General features: G+C 40.0%; 1 protein-coding gene across 3 annotated transcripts in view; it reads right to left on the reverse strand.

Annotated features, from left to right (window-relative positions):
* tbc1d32 (TBC1 domain family, member 32) overlaps positions 1–24,742 on the reverse strand; it is a 272,496-nt gene that overhangs the window by 168,654 nt on the left and 79,100 nt on the right. For all 3 annotated transcript variants that reach the window (XM_078212743.1, XM_078212744.1, XM_078212742.1), the window contains exons 7-13: positions 18,643–18,721; positions 10,658–10,761; positions 10,493–10,554; positions 10,020–10,170; positions 4,220–4,279; positions 2,872–2,968; positions 2,382–2,519 (exon numbers count right to left, since the gene is read on the reverse strand). In XM_078212743.1, the coding sequence (XP_078068869.1) occupies positions 2,382–2,519; positions 2,872–2,968; positions 4,220–4,279; positions 10,020–10,170; positions 10,493–10,554; positions 10,658–10,761; positions 18,643–18,721 (691 nt within the window). The remainder of the gene's footprint in view (positions 1–2,381; positions 2,520–2,871; positions 2,969–4,219; positions 4,280–10,019; positions 10,171–10,492; positions 10,555–10,657; positions 10,762–18,642; positions 18,722–24,742) is intronic.

Below are 24,742 nucleotides of genomic sequence, written 5' to 3' on the forward strand. Positions count from 1 at the left end.
AAGCGTATTCGAGACAGCGAGATGTAATGGGGTCTTGCTCAATCATGGAGTGAAGATCTCTTGCTTTCAGGGCTTCTCAGTGGCAATAAAACAGAGGCAGAAGGGCTTAGAAGATGACTTAAGGAGATTGAAGTGCAATATGTCCTACTGTATCGTGCTACACTGAAGGTAACATTTGACAACTCTACAAAGACTTTCGACAATCCGGCTAAAGCCATGGCTTTTGTGAACTCTGTAGAAGGCAATAATTTGGAGTAGCAGACTATCGTTCACTGTAAAATCCAGACTCTATCCCCTGTCATTATAATTCCTTCTGAATCTTGTTGGTATTTATCATTCAGACAGGGTTGATCTAGTATTTGGGCACTACAGTGAATTTTTATCCAGAAGATTGGCTGGGACTTCCATTTGTCCTCAATGGAAAACATTCCTCATTGTGAGCCTTCTAGTTAAAGAATACAGTGTAGATTGTACAACACTATGGTCATGTAAAATTATCCTTCTTCCTTTCTTTACATTTGTACATTTATAACAGTGGTATATGTTTTGTGGTCTCCTTTCCTCCAATCATGAAAAGCATGAATAGTGCCACTGCTGGGAGATGGGCGAATGGCTTAAACCTTAATAGGAAGGGTTAGAATGCAGAAAGGGTATTCTGTACCAGTCCTTTTTCTGGCATATCTTGTCTGTTCTTTTCTGGTGAGAAAGATTCCTTGGTGCAATTATGTAAGGTTTGTAAATATAGCCCTGCAGGGCCTCACATTTGGTGGGGAAACCCTCTTTGTACTAATTGCTTCACTTTTTTTAATTCTGCGTTAAAGAATTGTTAATTAGTTCCTGCAAGGATACAGACAAGTCTCATGCTCTAAAAAAAGACTTTATAATGTGTCACTGGTGCTCCTGGTGTAGCTGGAGATGGGGAAAGTATGTTTTGGTGCACGGGAAATTCTTTGGCGGGTAAACCATTTTCTTTGCGTCAATAGCTACTATGAAACATGGATCCTATTAAAAGAAAAAATATTTTTTTGGACTGGGGTCCTAAAGATGCCGGCAAGGCTGACTTCTTGGTGATCATGATGCCCTTTATCTCCAGTCAACTCTGACACACAACCCCCCTCCCCCTACTCGCTGGCTAAGGGCACTTCCCAGCTATTTCCTCGACCACCTGGGGGCCTCAATAGCCTCCGAACTCCCCCGGCGTGGCCACCACGCCTGGTCTCCGTGTGAAATTGACTAAACGTATTTAAATAAATCAGCAAGAGTGGGAATCAGGTGACGTCCAGGCCAGGGTTGGGGGGGGTTAGGGAGAGGAATCCCAAAGGGATCCTAAACACACAAGGCCCCTCCCCCGCAATTCTCCATCCCCAGTACAGGAGAATCCAGCCCATTAACTTTAAATGCATAACTCTGCACAAATGACATTAATTCCATTGCTCATCTCAAGCCATTATCTGAGGCAAACCCGACTGTTCATAACCTTGCATCTTATTTCAGCCCAAATTGAGCTTGTGACTCCATATTCTCGGCATTGCAAGTTGTCTGTGAAAATTGTTAGAATTTGTGGCACAAGTGAAAGACACTGTATAAATTGAAGTTCTCTTCTAATGCGAGTAAAACCTGACAGTCAATATCCCTAACATTGCACATCTACATTTGTGAAAGATAAATGTAAGCACTTTACAATGGAATTTTCCATAGGGCATGTTGATGCAAATGTTTCATTTATGTTTTAAAATGAAACAGTGTGCATCATCTAACATTGTTAGCATATGATAGATCTTTAATCTTACATTTTTAAAACCCAATTTACAACATCAGCAGCATTGGAAGAGAGTTCCTGGGATGCAGGAGTGGTAGAAGAAATATTTTAAAATCTGGGAGCACTGGTGTGCGTACCTCGGGTCTGGGAGCAGGGAACAGGTGTCCCCATGGTGCAGCAGGATAGGAGAGAGAGGTATTGGCAGCTGATAACAACAGAGTGAAGGACAGAGTATGGTTGCAATGGGAAACTGATGATAGGGGTGGGGCAGAAGTGGGGTGGCTGGATCAAGTTGCATGAAAGGAAAAGACGTGTGAGGATACTGACAGTTTTTGTTTTCTGCTAAATCCAAAATGTTTTTTCTTCCTATTTATCCTGTACAATTTCTTATCCATCAAAAGAAAAATTAAAAGATCCCATCACATGTAGTATGCGTTTAGTAAATGATACTTTAGTGCCTATCACAAAATATTTGCCCATTTTAACAATTCAAATTTCATACAGAGACCAATAAATATGTACATTAAAAGCATAAAGCTGTTGATATGCTAAAGCAGCTCAGAAGAAAGTATCCTGTCATATTTTATAATTCAACTTGGTAACTAATTTTGATATTTATTACCTTTTCTGTTTTTCACCTTGACAGGAAAGAGTTTTCTCCCATGAGTATACATCAACAATCTTCCCAGAAGACAAAGTGAATGCACAAAGTAAATATACTGCAATTCATGTCCTGTATAATATGTCCTCCGGTCACTGTCTTTAGAAACAAAAGAAAAATTAAAATTACTAGAAAGCAACCTGGGAACAAAGAAGGAAAAATAAGTTTTCTTAATGACATTCAGCTTGGCAAATAATCCCTTCATAAAACATAAGCTGGTAAAGGCTTTGAGCGGGATACTCTGGCCATTCACAAAAGTGGGATTCTCTGGTCCCATGAACAGAGATTTGACTGAGTGTTACATTTTCCGTCCTCGTTGGCAGCGGCAGGGCATGAATGGCAAGAGGATTACGGCCATTGTTTTATCTCATGAATTATATGTGAATACTTGACTTAATCTTTTTCAGTGCATCACTGTAAAGATGTGAATACAGCTAGAAAAGCTACTTACTTAGGTGATACAGCATGGTAGATAAATTGTCAGTACCATCATCTTCTAAATTTTTTGAATCAAAGTAATTTAAGCACTGGCGAACTGCAGCATTTATCTGTACAAAAGTATATAATGAATATTTTAAATTTTCCTATGACACTTCATTTTATCTTACGACTTCAGCATTGAACATTTTCTCTGTAGTTATCATATACAGACATATCAAAGAATTACAAAATTGTTACAACACAGATTTGGTACAACACTGGAGGTTGTGTCTGTGCCAGCTCTTGAAATGAGCCTTCTCCCCATAACTTGCAGTTTTGCTTTTCAGTTAATAATGTAATTCCCTCTTGAATCGATACAGTCTTGATTGAACCTGCATGTCTTCAATACACTCAGTAATAACTGAATATATTTTCTTTTCTAATGCCAATTATAAAACAAAACTGCAATATCATATTTGGAACCACACATTTCCTTATTCTTAACAATCTTTGAAGACAGAAAAATGCTAATGATTTTCTTATCTCAATGAAATGCTCTTGGAACTGTTAAAGTGGTAGTAACACAAACATTTTCTAAATCAAGGCCCTTCCAATAATTAAAGAAATGTCACTACATTTCAGGTTTTCTATGCACTAGCTGGTGTAGTTTATTGCATCTGTAAATTGCATCTGTAATTGGAAAAGAATGTGTTGCAAATTGAATCAATAACTCCGTCTTCAGCTTTTTGAAAACAAAAGGGATTCCTTATGAAATAGTATAAGGAACACCTTATACACCGGCCCATATTATAAGCTTTCATGTTTCTACTTTCCAACTGGTCACTGTTATTTAGCAATCATTTATGCCAATATTCCTTCACAATCTCTCTCTCGCTCTATATCACATACTAAAGTACAGTTTTCATGACAATTTCCCAGATATTCCTAGAAATAAAATGTATAACAAGATATTAAAAGCACAAACTTGCCTAAAAATAAACATCACTAAAATCTTTAACAATTTCCTATTTAAAGGTGCTTGATGCATCCTTGCAATCTAATGTATACATCCTCCTCCCAAAATTTAAAACTTAGCCTGTCCATCTTAACACCCTGGGTATTCTGAACCATAAATCTACAACTCCCCTGTGCCATGTGGCTCCACTCCTAACACAAAACACGCACAAAACAACATAGCAATGTTGTGAGGCTGACGTGACCTATCGACAAGTAATCGTACAACAACAGCAGAAGCCATGGTGTATTTCCAGATTCTGGGCATCAATACTCTTTCTATTTAATCCTTCAAAATCCCCAAACTTTCGTGTTACTTCTTAGATGTAAGTAAAAAATTCAGTTTCCAAGTGTACAAAACTTACCAAGGACTTGTATTTATTTTCAAGGAGCCTTAGAACCACAGTTCTGCTGTAGTAACCATGCTATGAAATAGGAACAAATTGTATTAATCTCCTGAAAGATCTAATTGTTGATTCATAAAGCAAAGTTTATACAAATTTTATGCAAATAATGTCTTAAGTATGAAAAAACAGTCGTGAAAGGCAACTTCGTATTATCAACATTGTTCGGCACAGTTGACTTTCATTACTCCCAGCAACATTGAGATCCATAACGTTACTTCCTATTAGGTATAATTCATAGCTGGACCATGACACTTTAATACTGATTGGTTTGAAATTCACATTGGACATGCTAAGTATGATACATTGTTCATGTATATATTCTCTTATCTTAAATTTTATATGTCTGATATTACATATTAATGCTTTGCTCTAAAGGATTATTTTGTTTCCTACAAATCAATGTTGTTGAATTTTTTTTAAATGTTGAACTTCTACACAGTTGAATGCTTTGCAGCATCTTAGGAAATTATAACTTTTGGAAGAGGAGCAGGAGTCTTGGCTAAAATAATATTAAATAACCGCCTAAAGTCGGAGAATGATTGTTGACCCTTAGTTTAGCCAAACTGATCAGAACAGACAACAGTTGGCAAAGTGGGCTCCAAACAGAGGGCAAGTGCTTTGGCTTGTACCTTGTAATGTGTGTTTAGCAGAGAAATAAGGTGATAGGAGCTGCACCCTTACCATTTTTCAGAAATAATGAGATATTATCCTGATTTAAAGTAGAAGATTACCAAAAGAAACCGATTCTGAGAAGGCTAAGCTAAGCATGGGAGATAAACGGGAGGCAAATTTCTTTTAAAAAATCAACAGAAAAACCATCGGGTCCTGGAGTCTTATGGCTTTGTAGCATCTTGATTGCTTGATCTATTTCTAGAATTGAAAGGGGATTACCTATTGTGGACCTATTAACAAGGCACAAGGTTGGAATATCATGCTTCTCAAAAAATGAATGAAAACTAGAATTGTTTGTTCCTCAGAGGAATAGAGGGTAGACTAGAAAGCTTGAAATTGGTTGTTTATACACTTGGGATCTAACGTGGAAGTTCCAAATTCATTGTGAATTTCTGTGATCAGATTCGAGGTCGCTGACTTGTGAAGTTTTTTCTTCATTTCATGGGACATGAGCGTCACTGGCTGGCCTGCATTTATTGCCCATCCCTAGTTGTCCTTGAAAAGGTGGTGGTGAGCCACCTTCTTGAAACACTGCAGTCCATGTGTTATGGGTTGACTCACAATGCCATTAGGGAGGGAATTCCAGGATTTTGGCCCAGCGGCTGCGAAGGAACGGCAATTTATTTCCAAGTCAGGATGGTGAACTTGCAGGTGGTGGTGTTCTCATGTATCTGCTGCCCTTGTCCTTCTAGATGGAAGTGGTCGTGGGTTTGGAAGGTGCTGTCTAAGGATCTTTGGTGAATTGCTGCAATGCATCTTGTAGCTTGTACACACTGCTGCTACTGAGCGTCGGTAGTGGAGGGAGTGGATGTTTGTAGATATGGTGCCAATCAAGTGGGCTGTTTTGTCCTGGATGATGTCAAGCTTCGCGAGTTGTTGGAGTTGCATCCATCCAGGCAAGTGGGGAGTATTCCATCACACTCCTGACTTGTGCCTTGTAGATGGTGGATAGGCTTAGGCGAGTCAGGAGGTGAGTTACTCGCTGCAATATTCCTAGGCTCTGACCTGCTCTTGTAACCACTGTGTTTATGTGGCGAGTCCAGTTGAGTTTCTGGTCAATGGTAGCCCCAAGGATGTTGACAGTGGGGAAGTCAGTGATGGTAACATTATTGAATGTCAAGGGGTGGTGGTTAGAGTATCTCTTATTGGTGATGGTCATTGCCTGACATTTGTGTGACGCGAATGTTACTTGCCACTTCATAGAATTCTTACAGTGCAGAAGGAGGCCATTTGACCCATCGAGCCTGTACCGACAACAACCCCAACCAGCCCCTATCCCCATAACTTCACGTTTTTACCCTGCTAATTCCCCTAACCATCACATTTTGGGACACTAAGGAGCAATTGAGCATGGCCAATCAACCTAACCTGCACATCTTTAGACTTTGGGAGGAAACCGGAGCACCCGGAGGAAACCCACACAGACACAGGGAGAACGTGCAAACTCCGCACAGTCACCCGAGGCCAGAATTGAACCCGGGTCTCTGGTGCTATGAAGCAGCAGTGCTAACCACTGTGCCACCATGCCGCCCTATCCACTTGTCGCACAAACATGGATATTGTCCAGATCTTGTTGCATTTGAACATGAACTGCTTCAGTATCTGGGGAGTTGCAAATGGAGCTGAACATTGTGCAATCATTGGCACATATCCACACTTCTGACCTTATGACGGAGGGAAGGTCATTTGTGAAGCAGCCGAAGATGGTTCGGCCTAGGACACCCAACTTGAGGGACTCCTGCAGAGATGTCCTGGAGCTGAGATGACTGACCCTCCACAACCACAACCATCTTCCTGTGAAGAAGGTATGACTCCAACCAGCAGAGAGTTTGCCTCTTGATATCTACTGATTCGAGTTTTGCTAGGGCTCCTTGATGCCACACTCGGTCGAATGCGGCCTTGATGTCAAGGGCTGTCACTCTCACCTCATCTCTGGAATTCAGCTCTTTCGTCCATGTTTGGACCAAGGCTATAAATGAGGGTCTGGAGCTGAGTGACCCTGGTGAAATCCAAACTGGGCGTCACTGAGCAGCTGGCTGAGAAATAATTTTACTAGCTTTTTCACATGCTCATAGTGCTATTGTCTTGATTTCATAAAAAGTTACTTAGCCTGGTCGGAGGATAAAATATTAAATTTTGTCTGTAAAGTAAGTCGTTCTTAAAAAGCTCAGGAGTTGGAGTAGAAGTGTACTGGCAGTCAATTTGGAGTATAAGGTCAACTATTTCGGTAGGCAATTGGTGCGCTGCTTATTAAAACTTGTAATGGTAATGCCATTGAATGTCAAGGGGAGATGGTTAGATTCTCTCTTTTTGGAGAGAATAATCGTATGGCACTTGTGTGGCAAAATTGTCCAAGCCTGAATATTGTCCAGGTGTTGCTACATTAATACATGAACTGCTTCAGCATCTAAGGAGCCATAAATGTTTCTGAACATTGTGAAATAATCTGTTAACATGCATACAAAGAACAAAGAAAATTACAGCACAGGAACAGGCCCTTCGGCCCTCCAAGCCTGCACCGACCATGCTGCCCGACTTAACTAAAACCCCCTACCCTCCCGGGGACCATATCATAGAAATCATAGAAACCCTGCAGTGCAGAAGGAGGCCATTCGGCCCATCGAGTCTGCACCGACCACAATCCCACCCAGGCCCTACCCCCACATATTTACCCACTAATCCCTCTAACCTACGCATCTCAGAACTCTAATATCCCTCTATTCCCATCCTATTCATGTACTTGTCAAGACGCCCCTTAAAAGTCACAACTGTATCCTCTTCCACTACCTCCCCCGGCAACGAGTTCCAGGCACCCACTACTCTGTGTAAAAAATCTGCCTCGTACATCTCCTTTAAACCTTGCCCCTCGCACCTTAAACCTATGCCCCTTAGTAATTAACTCTTCCACCCTGGGAAAAAGCTTCTGACTATCCACTCTGTCCATGCCTCTTATAATCTTGTAGACTTCTATCAGGTCTCCCCTCAACCTTCGTCGCTCCAGTGAGAACAAACGAAGTTTCTCCAACCTCTCCTCATAGCTAATGCTAATACCTATGACCTTCTGATGGAGGGAAGGTTGATGAAGCAGCTCAAGATATTTGAGCCTAGTTCACTTCCCTGAGGACCTCCTGTAGTGATGTCCTGAGATGATTGACTTCCAACAATCATGAGCATCTTCATCTGCACTAGGTATAACTCCAATCAGTGGAGAGTTTTCCCCCAGATGCTGATTGACACCAGTTTTGCTAGGACTCCCTTATGCCACACTCAGTGAAATGCTGCCTTGATGTCTAGAACAGTCAGCTTTACCTACCCCTTTTGTCCATAGTCGAACGAAGGTTGTGATGAAGTCTGGAGCTCAATGGCCCTGATGGAACCCAAACTGAGCCTCAGTGATCAGGTTATTATTGATGAGTAATTGCCGCTTGATCACACTATCGAAAACACTTCCCATCACTTTGCTAATGATCAAAAGTAGATTGACGGTAATTGGCCACATTAGATTTGTCCTGCTTTTTGTATACAGGACATACCTGGGCAATTTAGCACATTGTCAGGTAGATGAGAATGTTTTAGTTGTACTGAAACAGCTTGGTTAGGGATGCAACTAGTTCTGGAGCACAAGTCTTGAAGTCTTCAATACTATTGCTGGAATGTTGTTAGGGCCCATAGCCTTTGCAGGATCCAACACCTTTAGCCATGGGAGTTAATTGAATTGGCTAAAGACTGGCTTCTGTGATGTTGGGGATCTCAGAAGGAAGCCAGGATGGATCATCCATTCAGCACTCCTGACTGAAAATGGTTGCAAATCATAGAATCCCGACAGTGCAGAAGGAGGCCATTTGGCCCATCGAGTCTGCACCGACCACAATCCCCATAACCCCACTTATTTACCCTTCTAAACACATAAATGCTTCAGCTTTATCTTTTGCACTGATGTGCTGGGCTTCCCATCATTGGGAATGGGGATATATATGGAGTAAGCTCCTCCAGTTAGTTGTTTATTTGTGCACTAGTATTAGTGACCGATAGTGGCAAGACTACAGAGCTAATACCTCATCCGTTGGTTGTGGGATCGTTTAGCTTTGTCTATCACATACTGCTTCCACTGTTTGGCATGGCGGCACGGTAGCACAGGGGTTAGCACTGCTGCTTCACAGCTCCAGGGACCTGGGTTCGATTCCCGGCTTGGGTCACTGTCTGTGTGGAGTTTGCACATTCTCCTCGTGTCTGCGTGGGTTTCCTCCGGGTGCTCCGGTTTCCTCCCGCAGTCCAAAGATGTGCGGGTTAGGTTGATTGGCCATGCTAAAAAATTGCCCCTTAGTGTCCTGGGATGCATAGATTAGAAGGATTAGCGGGTAAAATATGTAGGGATATGGGGTAGGGCCTGGGTGGGATTGTGGTCGGTGCAGACTCGATGGGCCGAATGGCCTCTTTCTGTACTGTAGAGTTTCTATGATTCTTCTCTATGTATTTTAGTTTCACCAGATTGACACTTTATTTTTAGGTATGTATGGTGCTGCTCCTGGTTCCAGCTGAGGGAAACTTGTGACTTGCAACCTCAATCTGAGAGTGGAAGGTAATGGCAACCCATCACTGAGAACTGCCATGAAAAATGGCTCAGGATGAAGAATCAGCAGACAACAGGCCAAGTACGTGCTTTCAGGCAGAGCACACATGAGGAATGAAATAATATATCTCAGAGAAGTGCAAAAGAAAATCAAGAATGAGACTTGTATGCAATGTTGAAGTGGTAACACAGTCTTAAAGTACATGGAGCTAAATAATGTATGTGATTAAAATGGGGAGGGAGTCTTAAAGTGCATTCAAGGAAGAAGTTGCATTGTTAGATTTGGTTCTCAATAATAATGTAAATAAACTAAGTGTCCTGAACTTTGTCCTGTAGTTGGGTAATAGTGACCAAAAATCCAGTTAAATCTGCTGATAATAGTGCAGTCCAAGATTGTGACTGTAAACTCCATTATTCTATTAATGTCAAAAGTCTGCCCTACAGTAGAATTATTACTGCTGTTTTAAGGTTTACTGTTTGCTAATATTATGGTTCTTTTATATTAATTATTTTTACCATCCACTTATTGAACCAGGAAGCTTTTGTATCCAACAATGCCAGAAAATAGATAGGTTCCAGTACATGGCACGAGGTTTCAGTTCTGCGGTTCTGTTCATGAGTTACTGACAGCAATGACAAAGTGCTCTCCACTATCTCCTCCATAAACCTTTAGAAAATTGAAAATCAGAGATTTACAACTGCTGTTAATGCCGTGGCAAATTCTTAGCTGTGAATCACATAGATATGCAATACAGTATTATTCATGCTACTTTTTAAAGTGACAAGCTAAGCAATATATTTTACTTTTGCAGGAAAAGTTGCATAAGCAGAGTATTTCAAGGTTTCTCTTCTGTCAAAATTTTTCTCAGATATATATGATGAAGCTCTCAGCATGATAAACCACAAAAAGTAAATAAGTCTTTAATTATAATGCAAAATAATGCCCATTAGTTCTAACCCATAAAATCTCAACAGATTTTAAAATGTACTTCTCTGGATGGCGTATCCAAAACGATGGAACTTCTTTCTGAAACTCATTAAGGAGGCGAAACTGTAAACAATATTAAATTAATAACAATATTAATTTTAAATATGTTTACAAAAGATTACAAAATATAATTACTACAACTTGCATCAACAAACATTAAGGCTACCTTTTTAAGTAATTGTACAATTTCAGGGCTTGTTATATCTATGCCAGCAAAAAGAGTAGGAACTGGACTTTGCTGTGAAGTAAAGCAGGTCTCCAAATGCTTTGCTACAAGAAAACAGATATAACAGTAAGATACATATTATAAGAATAGCACTGCATTAAGATACAACACAAATTACCAAAAATAATGTGTAATGTAGCAAGTAAATAATTAGTGATAAATTCAAAATTTTAGATAAATTAAGAAGATTCACCTACATTGTGCTACCGAGTCACTCTTGATGAATAGTAAAGTCCCCTACCCAGAACCCATTCTGTGCCCTTGCCACATTCAGTGTTTCCTACAAGTGGTGTTCAACATGGAGCAGTACTGATGGATCAGCTAAGGGCCGAGTGGTAGGTGGTAACCCACATGAGGTTTCCTTGCCCATGAGGCTTCACGGGGTCCAGAGCTAATGTTGAGAATTCCCAGGGAACTTCCACCTGACTGCACACCACTGTGTCACAATCTCTGCTGTGTCTGTGCTGATGCGACAGCATATACCTAGTGATGGTGGTGTCCCGAACACTGGCTTTATTATATATGGTTCTGAGAGCAGGAGCATAAAAATACTGGAGCAGGAGTAGGCCATTTGACCTCTCAAACCTGTTCCACCATTTAACTAGATCATGGCTGACCTTTTACCTGAACACTATCTTCCTGCACTATCCCCATATCCCTTAATATCTTTATATCTAGAAATCTATCGATCTCTGTTATTAATATACTCAATGACTGAACCTCCACAGCCATCTGGGGATAGCGAATTCCAAAGATTTACCACCTGACAGAAGAAATTCCTGCACATCTTGGCCCTAAATTGAATAGCTCTTATTCTGAAAATCACCCCTGGATCTAGACCCCTCCAACAAAGAGAAACATCCCCCCTGCATCTATCCTGTCGAGCCCTGTAAGAATTTTATACACTTCACTGAGATCACCTCTCATTTTCCTAAACTCAAAAGAAAACAGGCTCAATAATCCTTGAGATTAGCCGATGACTATGTCAGCCTGACGTTTGACTGGACTTTGGGACAGCTCTCTCAAATTTGGCACAAGCCCCCCACATTAGCAAGAAAGACTTGCAGGATTGGGTATTCCACTTTCCTTTCCGGTGCCGCTGTCTGGTGATCCATCCAGTTTTATTCTTTTCCAAATTTTCTGCAGCATTTTGGTACAACTGAATGGCTTACTAGGCCATTACAGAGGGTAGTTAAGAGTCAACCACATTTCTATGAGTCTGCAATCATATGTAGGCTGGGTCAGGCAAGGATAGCTGATTCCCTTCCCTGAAGGGCATTCATGAATCGTATGGGTTTTTAATGACGATCAATGATAGTTTCTTGGCACCATTACTGTTACTAACTTTCAGTTTCAGATTTTTCTTTTGGTTAATTTATTTTTAAAATGTATTAATCAAGTTTGAATTTCACCAATTGAACCCGTGTCCCCATGGCATTAACCTAGGCCTCCAGTTTACTGATCTGGAGATCGTCTCCCCTCACGAGTAACTTATGGATTCACAAATAATTTATAAAGAAAGCTAATCCAAAATGGAGACAAGTTCTTCTCTGTCACAAACATACTACAAAAAAGACTCAAAACAGCAGATATTATAATCAAATATCTAAAGAACTGGCCTCAATTTTGAACATCAATAAAGCCTCTGTTGTCTCACTTCCCATCCTATCAAACATACATAGAAAAAACGTGATGGAGATGTAATGAATCACAGAACTGGCTCACAAACAATTTGTCACTTTATGACTCAGTTAACACACAAACGTTACGGTACTCCTCCATATATTTGGTTTCTATATAGTATGTTAGTTAAACAATTAAAACAAAAACTCATTACAAGCTATTTTAGATATGACTATAATCTGGTGATGTCCACTGTAATTTTCCTTTATTCATACCCCTCCTCCATCTTGCTGTTATTTACTCAATTATTTGATTTGATTTATTATTGTCACATGTATTGGGATACAGTGAAAAGCATTGTTTCTTGCGCACTATACAGACAAAACTTCGGATTAGATACTTCTGCATTTATACGTGAAAGAAAGATCAGAGACGTTTCCTTATACAACCCTCTTGTTTGATTTTTTTCTATATGCTACACCTATACAACCCAATATAATCAAGTACAGCAACAGGGATATTTTTGCCACGATTATCAAGAAATTACAAAGGGCGGCATGGTGGCACGGTGGTTAGTACTGCTGCTTCTCAGCGGCAGGGACCCGGTTTAGATTGATTGGCCATGCTAAATTGACCCTTAGTGTCAGGGTGATTAGCAAGGTAAATAAGTGGGGTTACAGGGATAGGGGCTGGGTGGGATTGTTGTTGGTGCAAGTTCATTGGGCCGAATGGCCTCCTTCTGCACTGTAGAGATTCTATCCAATGAAATGCTAGAAATGGTGTTCCATGTAAAAAAAATATAAAAATGAAGGCAGGAACACTGCTAATCACCCTAATTGCTCATTAGTTCTCCATTACAGATACCATGAGAGGTTATGGCTGATGTGTTGAGGAGCAACTTAATTTTTAACGGCTTGATAATTGCTACCAAACCAACTCTTTGGTGCTGAAAATTTATTTTTTTACTTTTGGAATTGTGGAGTCTCATTTCCTCTGAAATTGATTAGTATTTTATCTGTTTTAAATATTCTGTCCCTTCCAATTTTTATTTTGTTTCTGTGCATAATTTCAATCTGAAGAATACATTCTTGTTTGGATTCTGTGTAGTTGTGGGATTCTTTGATTTGATTGTTTGAAGAGTTGCAGTGTTTCTTTCAAACAACAAATTATCTTAAGAGTTAAATCAGAAGTATTGCTTATTCATACTTTCAAACTTGGCAGATGGGCACAACATTTTACACATGCACACAGGCATAAAATAAATGTAGTGGAGGACATGCTCCTGTTTACATCAACAGTGATGAAGTGGAAATGGTCAAGAGCTTCAAGTTCCTAGCTGTTCAGGTCACCAACAATCTGTCCTGGTCCTTCCACGCTGATGCTATAGTTAAGAAAGCCCACCAATGCCTCTACTTTCTCAGGAGGCTAAGGAAATTTGTCATTCTCACTATGACTCTCACCAATTTTTGCAGATGCACCATATGTATCATAACTTGATATGGATCCTGCTCGGAACAAGACCGTAAGAAATAACAAAAGGTTGTGAACACAGTCCAGTCCATCACACAAAACAACCTCCCATCCACTGACTCCGTCACACTTCCTGCTCCAATGGGAAAGCAACCAGCATAATCAAGGACCCCAAGCACCCCAGACATGCTCTCTTACAGCTTCTTCTGTTGGGAAAAAGATACAAAAACCTGAAAACACGTACCAACTGACTCAAGAACAGTATCTTCTCTGCTGCCATCAGACTTTTGAATGGACCTATTACATATCAAGCTGATCTTTCTCTTCACCCTATCTATAACTGCAAAAGTATATTCTGCACCCTCTCCTTTCCTTCTCCCCAACATACTCTATTAACGATATGTTTTTGTCTGTATAGCACATAAGAAACAATACTTTGACAATAATAAATCAAATCAAATCAAAAGAGAAGAAAGAGGTTTTTTAACAATTATGAATACTTTAAAAGAAGTATTAAAAGAAAAAGAACCATAAATATGGATCTTAGTTCCTATGACTACCTAAAAAGTCAGAGTCCAGTGATGGTTCCTTTGCAGAGGATTACAGTTCAGGTGGGTTCAGCCAGCTGAAGCAGGAGTAGCAGAATTCCTTTAAAGTTGATGTTGATGCAGTAAGATGATGGTGGTACTTTGTCTGTTTGGCTGGCATCTCCCAAAGAAGCAAACTATGTGGAGGCTTAGACTGTTGGTCAGCCTTGAATCCTGCTGTGGTGTTTGCAACTGGAGGTTAAACAGTAGACTGAGTTGCAAGTCTAGAAATGTAATATTAATGCTTTCCAAAGACAAGAAGCTTAAGTCATGTGATGTTGCCCATTAATGAGTCAGTGGCAGGCTGACAAACAGTGTCTATACCTCTGGTCAAAATCCATTGTTCACCTTAGGAGGGAAATAGTGGCTATTGGTGCCTCTACAGGTGTAATGCATTTTGATAGCTCTCCCTTTGTTATAGGACTAGGCCAGGATACAGATCACCTACTTGTCCTTGGTTTTGTTGATTGTAATGTGTCCTCATGATGAGGGGTATGAGATTCCACAGAATGAAGGTTGAACTTTTGTCCTGTAACTGCCATTGGAATTTTCCAGCAAGTGTAGCCAACTTGTGAATCATGTGACCTGTAGCAGCCATGTTTTAGCTCAGCAAAATCTATTTTTTTAAATAATCAAAAAAGTAAAGTGTAATTTAAACAGTGTATGATCTCTTTGATGTCTTAGGGACATGCGACATGAAAATTACCTCATGTTTGAGGGTGCTCGTGAGGGAGAGTTGAACTGTTGGTTTGTGGGACTTTGCAATGTAAAAAAAAGCTGCCACTTTTAAACATACGAGTGACTACAGTTCAAAGTTGAATAGTTGATTGTAAGTGCTTTAGAAAGTCTGGGAATCTGATATGGCTCCAAATAGGTGAAAGTTATTATTTCATTAATATTAATTTCTTAAAAGAATCCAACCACTTTTGATAATTTTGCATTAGTTTCCTGAATGAATATGACTTTGACAATGGAATGTTGAGCTGAACCATTTCCACATAAGTCAGACTGTGAATGAGATGAATAACCAAATAATTTTATGCTGTTGGTTGAGAAAAGAGTGTTGATCAAGACTTCAGGACTGCATGCTTTTTATATACCATCACAGGATATTTTACTTCTACTTGACCAAGGAGGCAGAACTTTAGTTTAATGCCTCTACAAATGCAGCAATCCTTCAGTAGAACACTGAAAGGTCTACATTATCTGCTCAAGTCACAGATTGAGACTTAAACTCTCAACACTCAAATTCTGAGAAGACTGTGCTGTGAACTGAGATAAACTGGCACCTCCTAAAGGTTTTCTATTATATAAATTTCATTTTCCATTTGCCATATTTTTCAAGTTGAGAACAAATATCTTCATTTTTCCAGAACTATGCTTATTTCTCTTCCTGTCAGTTCCAGGTTACATTGTTGTTTAACAATTGCTAATTAGAGTCATAGAGTCATAGAGGTTTACAGCATGGAAACAGGTCCTTTGGCCCAACTTGTCCATGCCGCCCTTTTTTTTAAAATCCCTAAGCTAATCCCAATTGCCCATGTTTGGTCCATATCCCTCTATATCCATCACACCCATGTAACTAACTAAATGCTTCTTAAAAGACAAAATTGTACCCGCCTCTATTACTACCTCTGACAGCTTGTTCCAGACACTCACCACCCTCTATGTGAAGAAATTGCCCCTCTGGACACTTTTGTATCTCTCCCCTCTCATCTTAAACCTATGCCCTCTAGTTTTAGACTCCCCTATCTTTGGGAAAAGATATTGACTATCGAGCTGATCTGTGCCCCTCATTATTTTATAGACCTCTATAAGATCACCCCTCAACCTCCTATGCTCCAAAGAAAAAGGTCCCAGTCTATCCAGCCTCTCCTAATAACTCAATCCATCAAGTCCTGGTAGCATCCTAGTAAATCTTTTCAGCACTCTTTCTAGTTTAATAATACCCTTTCTGTAATAGGGTGACCAGAATTGCACACAGTATTCCAAGTGTGGCCTCACCAATGTCTTGTACAACTTCAACAAGACGTCTCTTTACTAAACCTTTTCAATTTCTTTTTCCTTCAGAGTGTCAGAAATCACCTTATAATAGTGTACTCCACCTGTGCTTTCACCAAACTGAGTGCAGCAAACATATGCATTAAATGCTTCAAATCCTAAATGTGTTTAAAGACCAGAACAAATTAAGTGGCAAAACTGATGACAGTTAATCTATGCTAACAAAGCAAATAGAACTAACCAAGGTAACCAAAATCTGTGAACCAGTCAAATGTAACAAATCAAAAGCAGGTACAAGTCAAAGAAGGCATACAGATCAGAGAAAATCAAAAGGATTCATATGATCAAATTAAAATATTGTAAAAATCAAAATGGTTGATTTAAAATGTGCTGTAAATAGCACTGTGTAATGAACTGTGTAAGGTTCATTGCACAAACATTATATATAAAGTGACCAAATGAGATGGCCATATAAACTATTTTATTTGCAGTGGTTGCAAATGAAACAAATGAGAACCATAAGAAATGGCTGCAAAAGTGGTGCCTGTAAGCCAGAGTTCTTTTACCTGACAACTAAAAGATTATTGAAATACACTTCCCTTAATGAAGAATAAATCAAGTGACAACTATAAATCACCTACACCCATCTAAATATATTTAAACGGCTAAGGAAATTATCTTTACATATTCAGTTAAGGTACATGAACAATTTGTATTTTTTGTGGAAATTTCCCCTGATTAGGACAATATTGTGTCATCACACTGTGCAATAGCTTCAACTCATTAACCAATTAACTTTCATAAAGACCAGCTGCATTAAAAACATTTTGTTTTACCGTGAACATCCAAAATTAATCCATTTAAACAGATCATAAAATTGGAACAATAAACAAAAATTAAAAATATAAATACCATAAACTATTCATATCAAGTGGGCTCCAAATTATATACCAGTTAAATAATTGTACATGTGATACAATTACATTATTTTCCCAAAATTCAGTTGGATTTCACTTTACTTCCAATAAGTGAGGCCAGGAAATATACTACTCTTTTAACAATCCTAAGTACCAGAGTTTGTTGTTGTTGTATTTTTTTTTACAAAACACTACAAAGGAAGACGGTTGTGGTTGTGGAGGGTCAGTCATCTTGGCTCCAGGACATCTCTGCAGGAGTCCCTCAGGGTAGTGTCCTGGGCCCAACCATCTTTAGCTGCTTCATCAATGATCTTCCCTCCATCATAAGGTCAGAAGTGGGGATGTTCGCCGATGATTGTACAATGTTCAGCACCATTCCGGACTCCTCAGATACTGAAGCAGTACATGTTCAAATGCAACAATATCTGGACAATACCCAGGCTTGGGCTGACAAGTGGCAAGTAACATTCACGCCACACAAATGCAAGGCAATGACCATCACCAATAAGAGATACTCTAACCACCGCCCCTTGACATTCAATAGTGTTGCCATCACTGAATCCCCCACTGTCAACTTCCTTGGGATTACCATTGACAAGAAACTCAGCTGGACTCACCACATAAACACAGTGGCTATAAGAGCAGGTCAGAAGCTCGGAATACTGCGGCGAGTAAATCACCTCCTGATTCCCGAAAGCCTGTCCACCATCGACAAGGCACAAGTCAGGAGTGTGATGGAATACTCCCACTTGCCTGGATGGGTGCAGCTCCAACAACACTCAAGAAGCTTGACACCATCCAGGACAAAGCAGCCCACTTAATTGGCACCACATCGACAAACATTCAATCCCTCCACCACCGACGCTCAGTAGCAGCAGTGTGTACTATCTACAAGATGCTCTTCAGCAATTCATCAAAGATCCTTAGACAACACCTTCCAAACCCACGACCACTTCCATCTAGAAGGACAAGGGCAGCAGATACATGGGAACACCACCACCTGCAAGATCCCCTCCAAGCCACTCATTATCCTGACTTGGAAATATATCGCCGTTCCTTCACAGTCACTGGGTCAAAATCCTGGAATTCCCTCCCTAACGGCATTGTGGGTCAACCCACAGAACACGGACTGCAACGATTCAAGAAGGCAGCTCACCACCACCTTCTCAAGGGCAACTAGGGATGGGCAATAAATGCTGACCAGCCAGTGATGCCCATGTCCCACAAATGAATTAAAAAAAGAAGACACCTTCTTATCATTAAGCCATAAAGAACAGATTTAAACTTCAGTAAGATTTTAAAAGTTTAAGGAATTTTTAATCCATACCCAGACTTGTGTAGGTTTCTCTTGTAGTGGTGAATGTTGATGATGAAAATGTTTTTGCGTAAAATCGTAGACTTTTGTCCTAAGAAAAATGAGTACAACGCATCATTTTTAAACAATTGAAAATCCCATCACTATTCTGTGTCTAGAAATTTTACGGACCATCCAGTAAAACATGAATACTTAGAATTTGCTCCACTGAACAATTAAAATCAAGCAGTTATGATGTATAGGGGAATGGATTCTTATTAAGACCAAATCTATACAAGCAGTTTTTCTTAAGAAACTAAACTAGCTTTGAACGATAATGCTTTGCAAAAACTTAAATTTTGCCAAATGTCAGATTTTGAAAGTTGGTGAGCCTTTTGTATGTATATATATAGATTTAACGAGCTCATCCACTTTTGATGGTTTACACAGAGACAACACAAGTATCTGTTAAATGTAAATTATTTTACCACTTAAGTCTGATCCACCTGTACCCCAAATACCTTGAATAATAAGCTATTTAGCCCAGGAAACATGCAGCAGCCGCCCATGTGGATAAGTATTTCTACTTTTTGTCTCTGTCACCCCAATTGTTTCTACTTACTCTTTTGCTAGTACAAGCAAAGATCACTAACAGAGCAAAGAGCAAATTTTGAAGCCCCATTTCTCTACGTTATGGCATTACACATGAGACTGTGCACAAAATGCAATTCCCTTTATCATGTAAACGGAATGATAAAATTCTATTTATTCTTAAATCTATAATTATTTTCCTACTTTACACCATTGTTGCTTCCTTCATATTGGGGAGATGGTGGTGTGGTGGTAATGTCACTGGACCATTAATCCAGAAGTCCGGGCAAATATTCTGGGGACAGGGATTCAACCCCACCATGTCAACCAGTGGAAATTTAAATTCAATTAATAAATCTGGAATATAAAACTAGTCTCAATAATAGTGACCACGACAACTGTAAAAACCCATTTGGTTCACTACTGCCCTTTCAGAAGGAAATCTGCCATCCTTTCCTAGTCTGTCCTACATGTGATTACAGATTTACGGTGACCAAGCAAGTCACTCAGTTCAAAGGCAATTAGGGATGGGTATCACATACCAGCCTTTCAGCGACAGCAACATCTCATGAAAGAATAAAGAAAACAAAATCCCATTGCATTTTTTTGCCCCTTCCAAATGCATTGTCATAAGAAACAGAATTAGGCCATACAGCCTCTCAAACTTTATCAACGAATCAAAACTATTATGGCTGATCTTCACCTCCAATTACACTTTTTCTGCCCAATCTCCATACCCTGGATTCTAAAAATCTTCCTGTTTCAGCCTTGAATATAGTAAATATCTGAGCATCCAAAGTCCTCTGGTGTAGAGAATTCCAACCATTCAAAATCATCTGAATGGAGAAATTCCTCTTCATCTCAGTCTCAATTGATCAACAGCTAATCCTGACCCCTAGTTTTAGAATCTCCATACAGGGGCACAAACCTGTGTCTGGCCTGTCAAGCCCCTTCAGAATCTTAAGTTTCAATGAGGTCACATCTCATTCTCCTAAACTATGGAGGATATTGGCCCAAACTACTCAACAAAATCATAGGACGACCCTTTAATCCCAATAATCAATCTAAAGAATCTTAGCTGCGCTGCTTCCAAGTCAAGTATATATTTTCTTAGGTAACATGACCAAAACTGAGCACAGCACTCCAGGTGTGATTACACCAAAACCCTGTACAAATGTAGCAAGGCCTCCTCCTTCTTGTACTCCAAATCCTCTTGTAAAAAAGGCCAACATGGCATTTGACTCCCACAGCTGACACTTCAATTCCCTGCCTTGAGCTCCCTTTCTGGTGATAGACTGACCAGCAATATTCATTACAGACACACAGAATCCCACAGCTACCTCAACTACAGCCCCTCACACCCCACTCCCTGTAAGGACTCAGTACCATTGTCCTAGTTTCTCCACCTCTGTCGCATCTGTTCTGATTATGTCACTTTCAAAACTGACATGTCTGCTTTTTTCCTTTAAGCGAGGTTCCCCCCCACCTGTTGGGTGAGGGGGAACCCCAATGGGTGTCATGGAGGGAGCAGTCGCTGTGGAATGATGACAAGGGGCTGAGGGTAAGTTGTGGTTTGTGGTAGCATCGTGCTGAAGTTGGTGGAAATGACAGAGGATGATCATTGAATGTGGAGGCTAGTGGGGGTTCAATCCATCTGCCCTACTCCATCTCCTTCCTCCCAGAACCATGATAGGATCCCCCTTGTCCTTCTACCCCACTGGCCTTCACATTCAAAGATCATCCTCTGCCATTTCCACCAACTACCACGAACCACACCTTATCCTCACCTATTAGTTATATCCTCAACTCTCCCTAATTTTTCATACACAATAACCCCCAATTTCACAAAACCCATGTTGACTTTGCCTAATATAATTATAATTTTCTAGATCTATTAACACCATTAATAATTGATTCCAGCATGTTTTCAATAACTGATGATATACCAAGTGGCCTGTACTTCAGGTTTCTCCCTCCCCTCTTTCTTGAATAGCAGTTTTACATTTGCTAACTTCCACTGGATCTATTACAAAATCTAGGGAATTTTGGAAGATCCACTCCCTCTGCAACCATCTATTTTAGCTCTTTAGGACATAGGCTATCAGGTCAGCGGGATTTGTTGACTCTCAATTCCATTCATTTCACTAGTATTTCTCCTCGACTAATATTAATTACTTGGTGTTTCATTCTCAATAACCCCCGGCTCTCTGCCATTTTTGGAATGTGTTTTTGTATCCTATGATGGGAAGACAGATGCAATATAATTGTAAAATAATTGAAACTCCCGATAATTTTGTTATCCCCCATTATAATTTCTCCCATTTTAACCTACAACCGACCAACATTTACTTTTGCTGCTTTTACTTTTTTTTTTACATTTCTTGCCAGTTTACTCATTTTATTTTTTCCTCTGATCAATTTTTTGGTCATTCTGGATTCTAAAACTTGATCATCAGGCTTATTACCATTATTCACAACATCTAAGCCTCTTTTAATCTAAAATTATCAATTTTTTCCGTCACACAAGGCTGGATCATTTTTCACATGAGGTTTTTGTTCCAGAACAGAATATGGTTTTGCTGATAATTTGGAATTATTTCTTTAAAGATTTGCCACTGCTTATGCAACTCCAAACCATTTAGTATATTTCCCTCTTTAACTTATCCAATCTGTCCCTAAAAAACACATAATTTGTTTCACTTAAGACTCTTGTTTTGGATTTAACTATGTGATTCTCAAACTTAGTGTGAAATCCTTGAGACTGATTTTGGCAATGGTATAATCAGCCAAAATCAACATGAATTTACAAAAGGGAAATTGTGCTTGATGAATCTATGGGAATTTTTTGAGGATGTAACTAGTAGAGTTGACCAAGAACCAGTGGATGTGGCTTATTTAGACTTTCAGAAGGCTTTCAACAAGCACATGAGATTGCAGGCAATGGCTTGAGATGGACAGAAAGTTGGTTAGAAGATAGGAAGCAAAGAGTTGGCATAAATGGGTATTTTTCTGATTGGCAGGCAGTGACTAGTGGGGTTCCATAGGGATCTGTGCTAGGAACCCAACTGTTCACATTATATATTAGTGATTTGGAAGAGGGAATTGAATGTATTATCTCCAAATTTGCTAATGATACGAAGTTGGGTGCGAGGGTGAGCTGTGAGGAGAATGCAGAGATGCTTCAGCGTGATTTGAACAGGCTGAGTGTGTGGGCATTTGCACAGCAGATTCAGTATAATGTGAATAAATGTGAGGTTATCCACTTTGGTAGCAATAATAGGAAGATAGATTATAACTTGAATGGGCGTAAATTGTGAGAGGTGGATACTCAACGAGACCTTGGAGTCCTCATGCATTAGTAGCTGAAAGTAAGCACGCAGGTATAGCAGGCAGTAATGAAGGCAACTGGTATGTTGGCCTTCATAGCGAGAGGATTTGAGTGTAGGGAGAGGGATGTTTTTGCTGCAATTGTATAGGGCGTTGGTGAGGCCACACCTGGAGTAGTGCGGTAGTTTTGGTGTCCTTATTGGAGGAAGGATGTCCTTGCTATAGAGGGAGTACAGCAAAGGTTTACCAGACTGATTCCTGGAATGGTAGATCTGTCATATGAGGAGAGACTAAGTCGGTTAGGATAATATTTACTGGAGTTAGAAGAATGAGAGAGGATCTCTAGAAATTTATAAAATTCTGACAGGGTAGATTCAGAAAGAATTTTCCCAATGGTGGGGAGTCCAGAACTAGGGGTCATAGTTTAAGGATAAGGGGTAAACCTTTTAGAACTGAGTTGAGGAGAAATTTCTTCACCCAGAGGGTGGTGAATGTGTGGAATTCACTACCACAGAATGTAGTTGAGGCCAAAACATTGCCTGATTTCAAGAAGAAATTAGATATAATTCTTGGGGCTAAAGGGATCAAGGGTTCTGGGAAGAAAGGGGGATCAGGATATTGAATTTGATGATTAGCCATGATCAAGATGAATGGCAGAGCAGGCTCAAAGGACCAAATGGCCTACTCCTGCTTCCAGTTTCAATGTTTCTATCCTATCGTAGTATGATCAGTCTACCCCATAAAATCCTTTGCCAAGAGATTACAAATTAGTACCATTTCATTACTGATACCAGATTCTAAGTCTCCAAGATTTTTAAAAATCAGGCGTTGCTGGCAAGGCCTAATTGTCCTTGAACTGAGTGGCTTGCTAGGCCATTTCAAAGGGCGGTTAGAGTCAATCACATTGTTATGGGTCTGGAAAAACATGTAGGCCAGACCAGGCAAGGATGGCAGATTTTCTTCCCCAAAAGATATTCGTGAATCAGATGTGTTTGCACAACAATTGCTGATAATATCAGGTTTACCATTAGTGAGACTAGCTTTAAATACCAGATTCATTAATTGAATTTAAATTCCACCAGCTGCCTTTTTTAAAAAATTCATTCATGATATGTGGGTGCTGCTGTCTAGGCCAGCATTTATTGCCCATTATTTGCCCTTGAACGGAGTGGTTTGATGGTGCATTTCAGAGGGCACTTCAGAGGACATTTAAGAGTCAATCACATTGCTATGGGTCTGGCGTTACATGTGAGGTGACCAGGCAAGGATGGCTGATTTCCTTCCCTAAAGGACATTAGTGAATCAGATGGGTTTATACGACAGTCGACAATGGTTTCAAGTTCATCATAAGATTTTTAACAATTCAAATTTCACTACCTGCTGTGATGGCGTTCGAACTGGGCCCCCAGAGCATTATCCTGGATCTCTGAATTACAATGATGCCACTATGCTACCAACTCCCCATTTATAATCAGAAACAAGCATCACTATCAATGGTTTATCTTCTTTCTCCCACACTGTTACTTCTCATGTCCCCCAGAATACATCCTTGGCCCCAGCCTATTTCTCATCTACACGCTGCCCCTTGGTGATGTAAGTTTTCACACGTACGCTGATGACAGCCAGCTCTGCTTCACCACCACCTCTTTCAACTCCTCCACTGTTGATTAATTATCAGACTGCTTATTTGACATTCAATAAGCAGACTTTTTTTTCCAATTGAGTATTTGGAAGACTGAAGTCACCATTTTTAGGTTCCTGCTCCAAACTGCATGTCCTACCTACCTGCACCATCCCTCTCCCTGACAACTGTGTAAGATAAAACCGGTCTGTCCAGAATTGTAATGATGGTGCCATGTTTGACACCGAGATGATCGGCCAACTACATATTTGCAACGTCACTAAGATCATCTATTTCCACCACTGTAACATCATTCAGCTTTGCTCCTGCCTCAGCTCATCTGCTGCTGATACCCTGATCAATGCCTTCATTACGTCTACACTTGACAATTCCAGTCTATGCTGGCTGGCCTCCCATATTTGACCTTTCATTAACTTGAGGTCATTCTAAACTCTGCTGTCCATGTCTGAACTTGCAGCAAATCCTGTTCATCTACCACTTTTGTGCTCGCTGACTTACATTTGCTTCAGGTCAAGTAACATCTTGATTTTAAAATTCTAATCTTAGTTTTCAAATCCTTCTGTGACCTTCCAA

The sequence above is a fragment of the Mustelus asterias genome, chromosome 5 (assembly GCF_964213995.1).
Source record: "Mustelus asterias chromosome 5, sMusAst1.hap1.1, whole genome shotgun sequence".
In the NCBI taxonomy this organism is placed as follows: domain Eukaryota; kingdom Metazoa; phylum Chordata; class Chondrichthyes; order Carcharhiniformes; family Triakidae; genus Mustelus; species Mustelus asterias.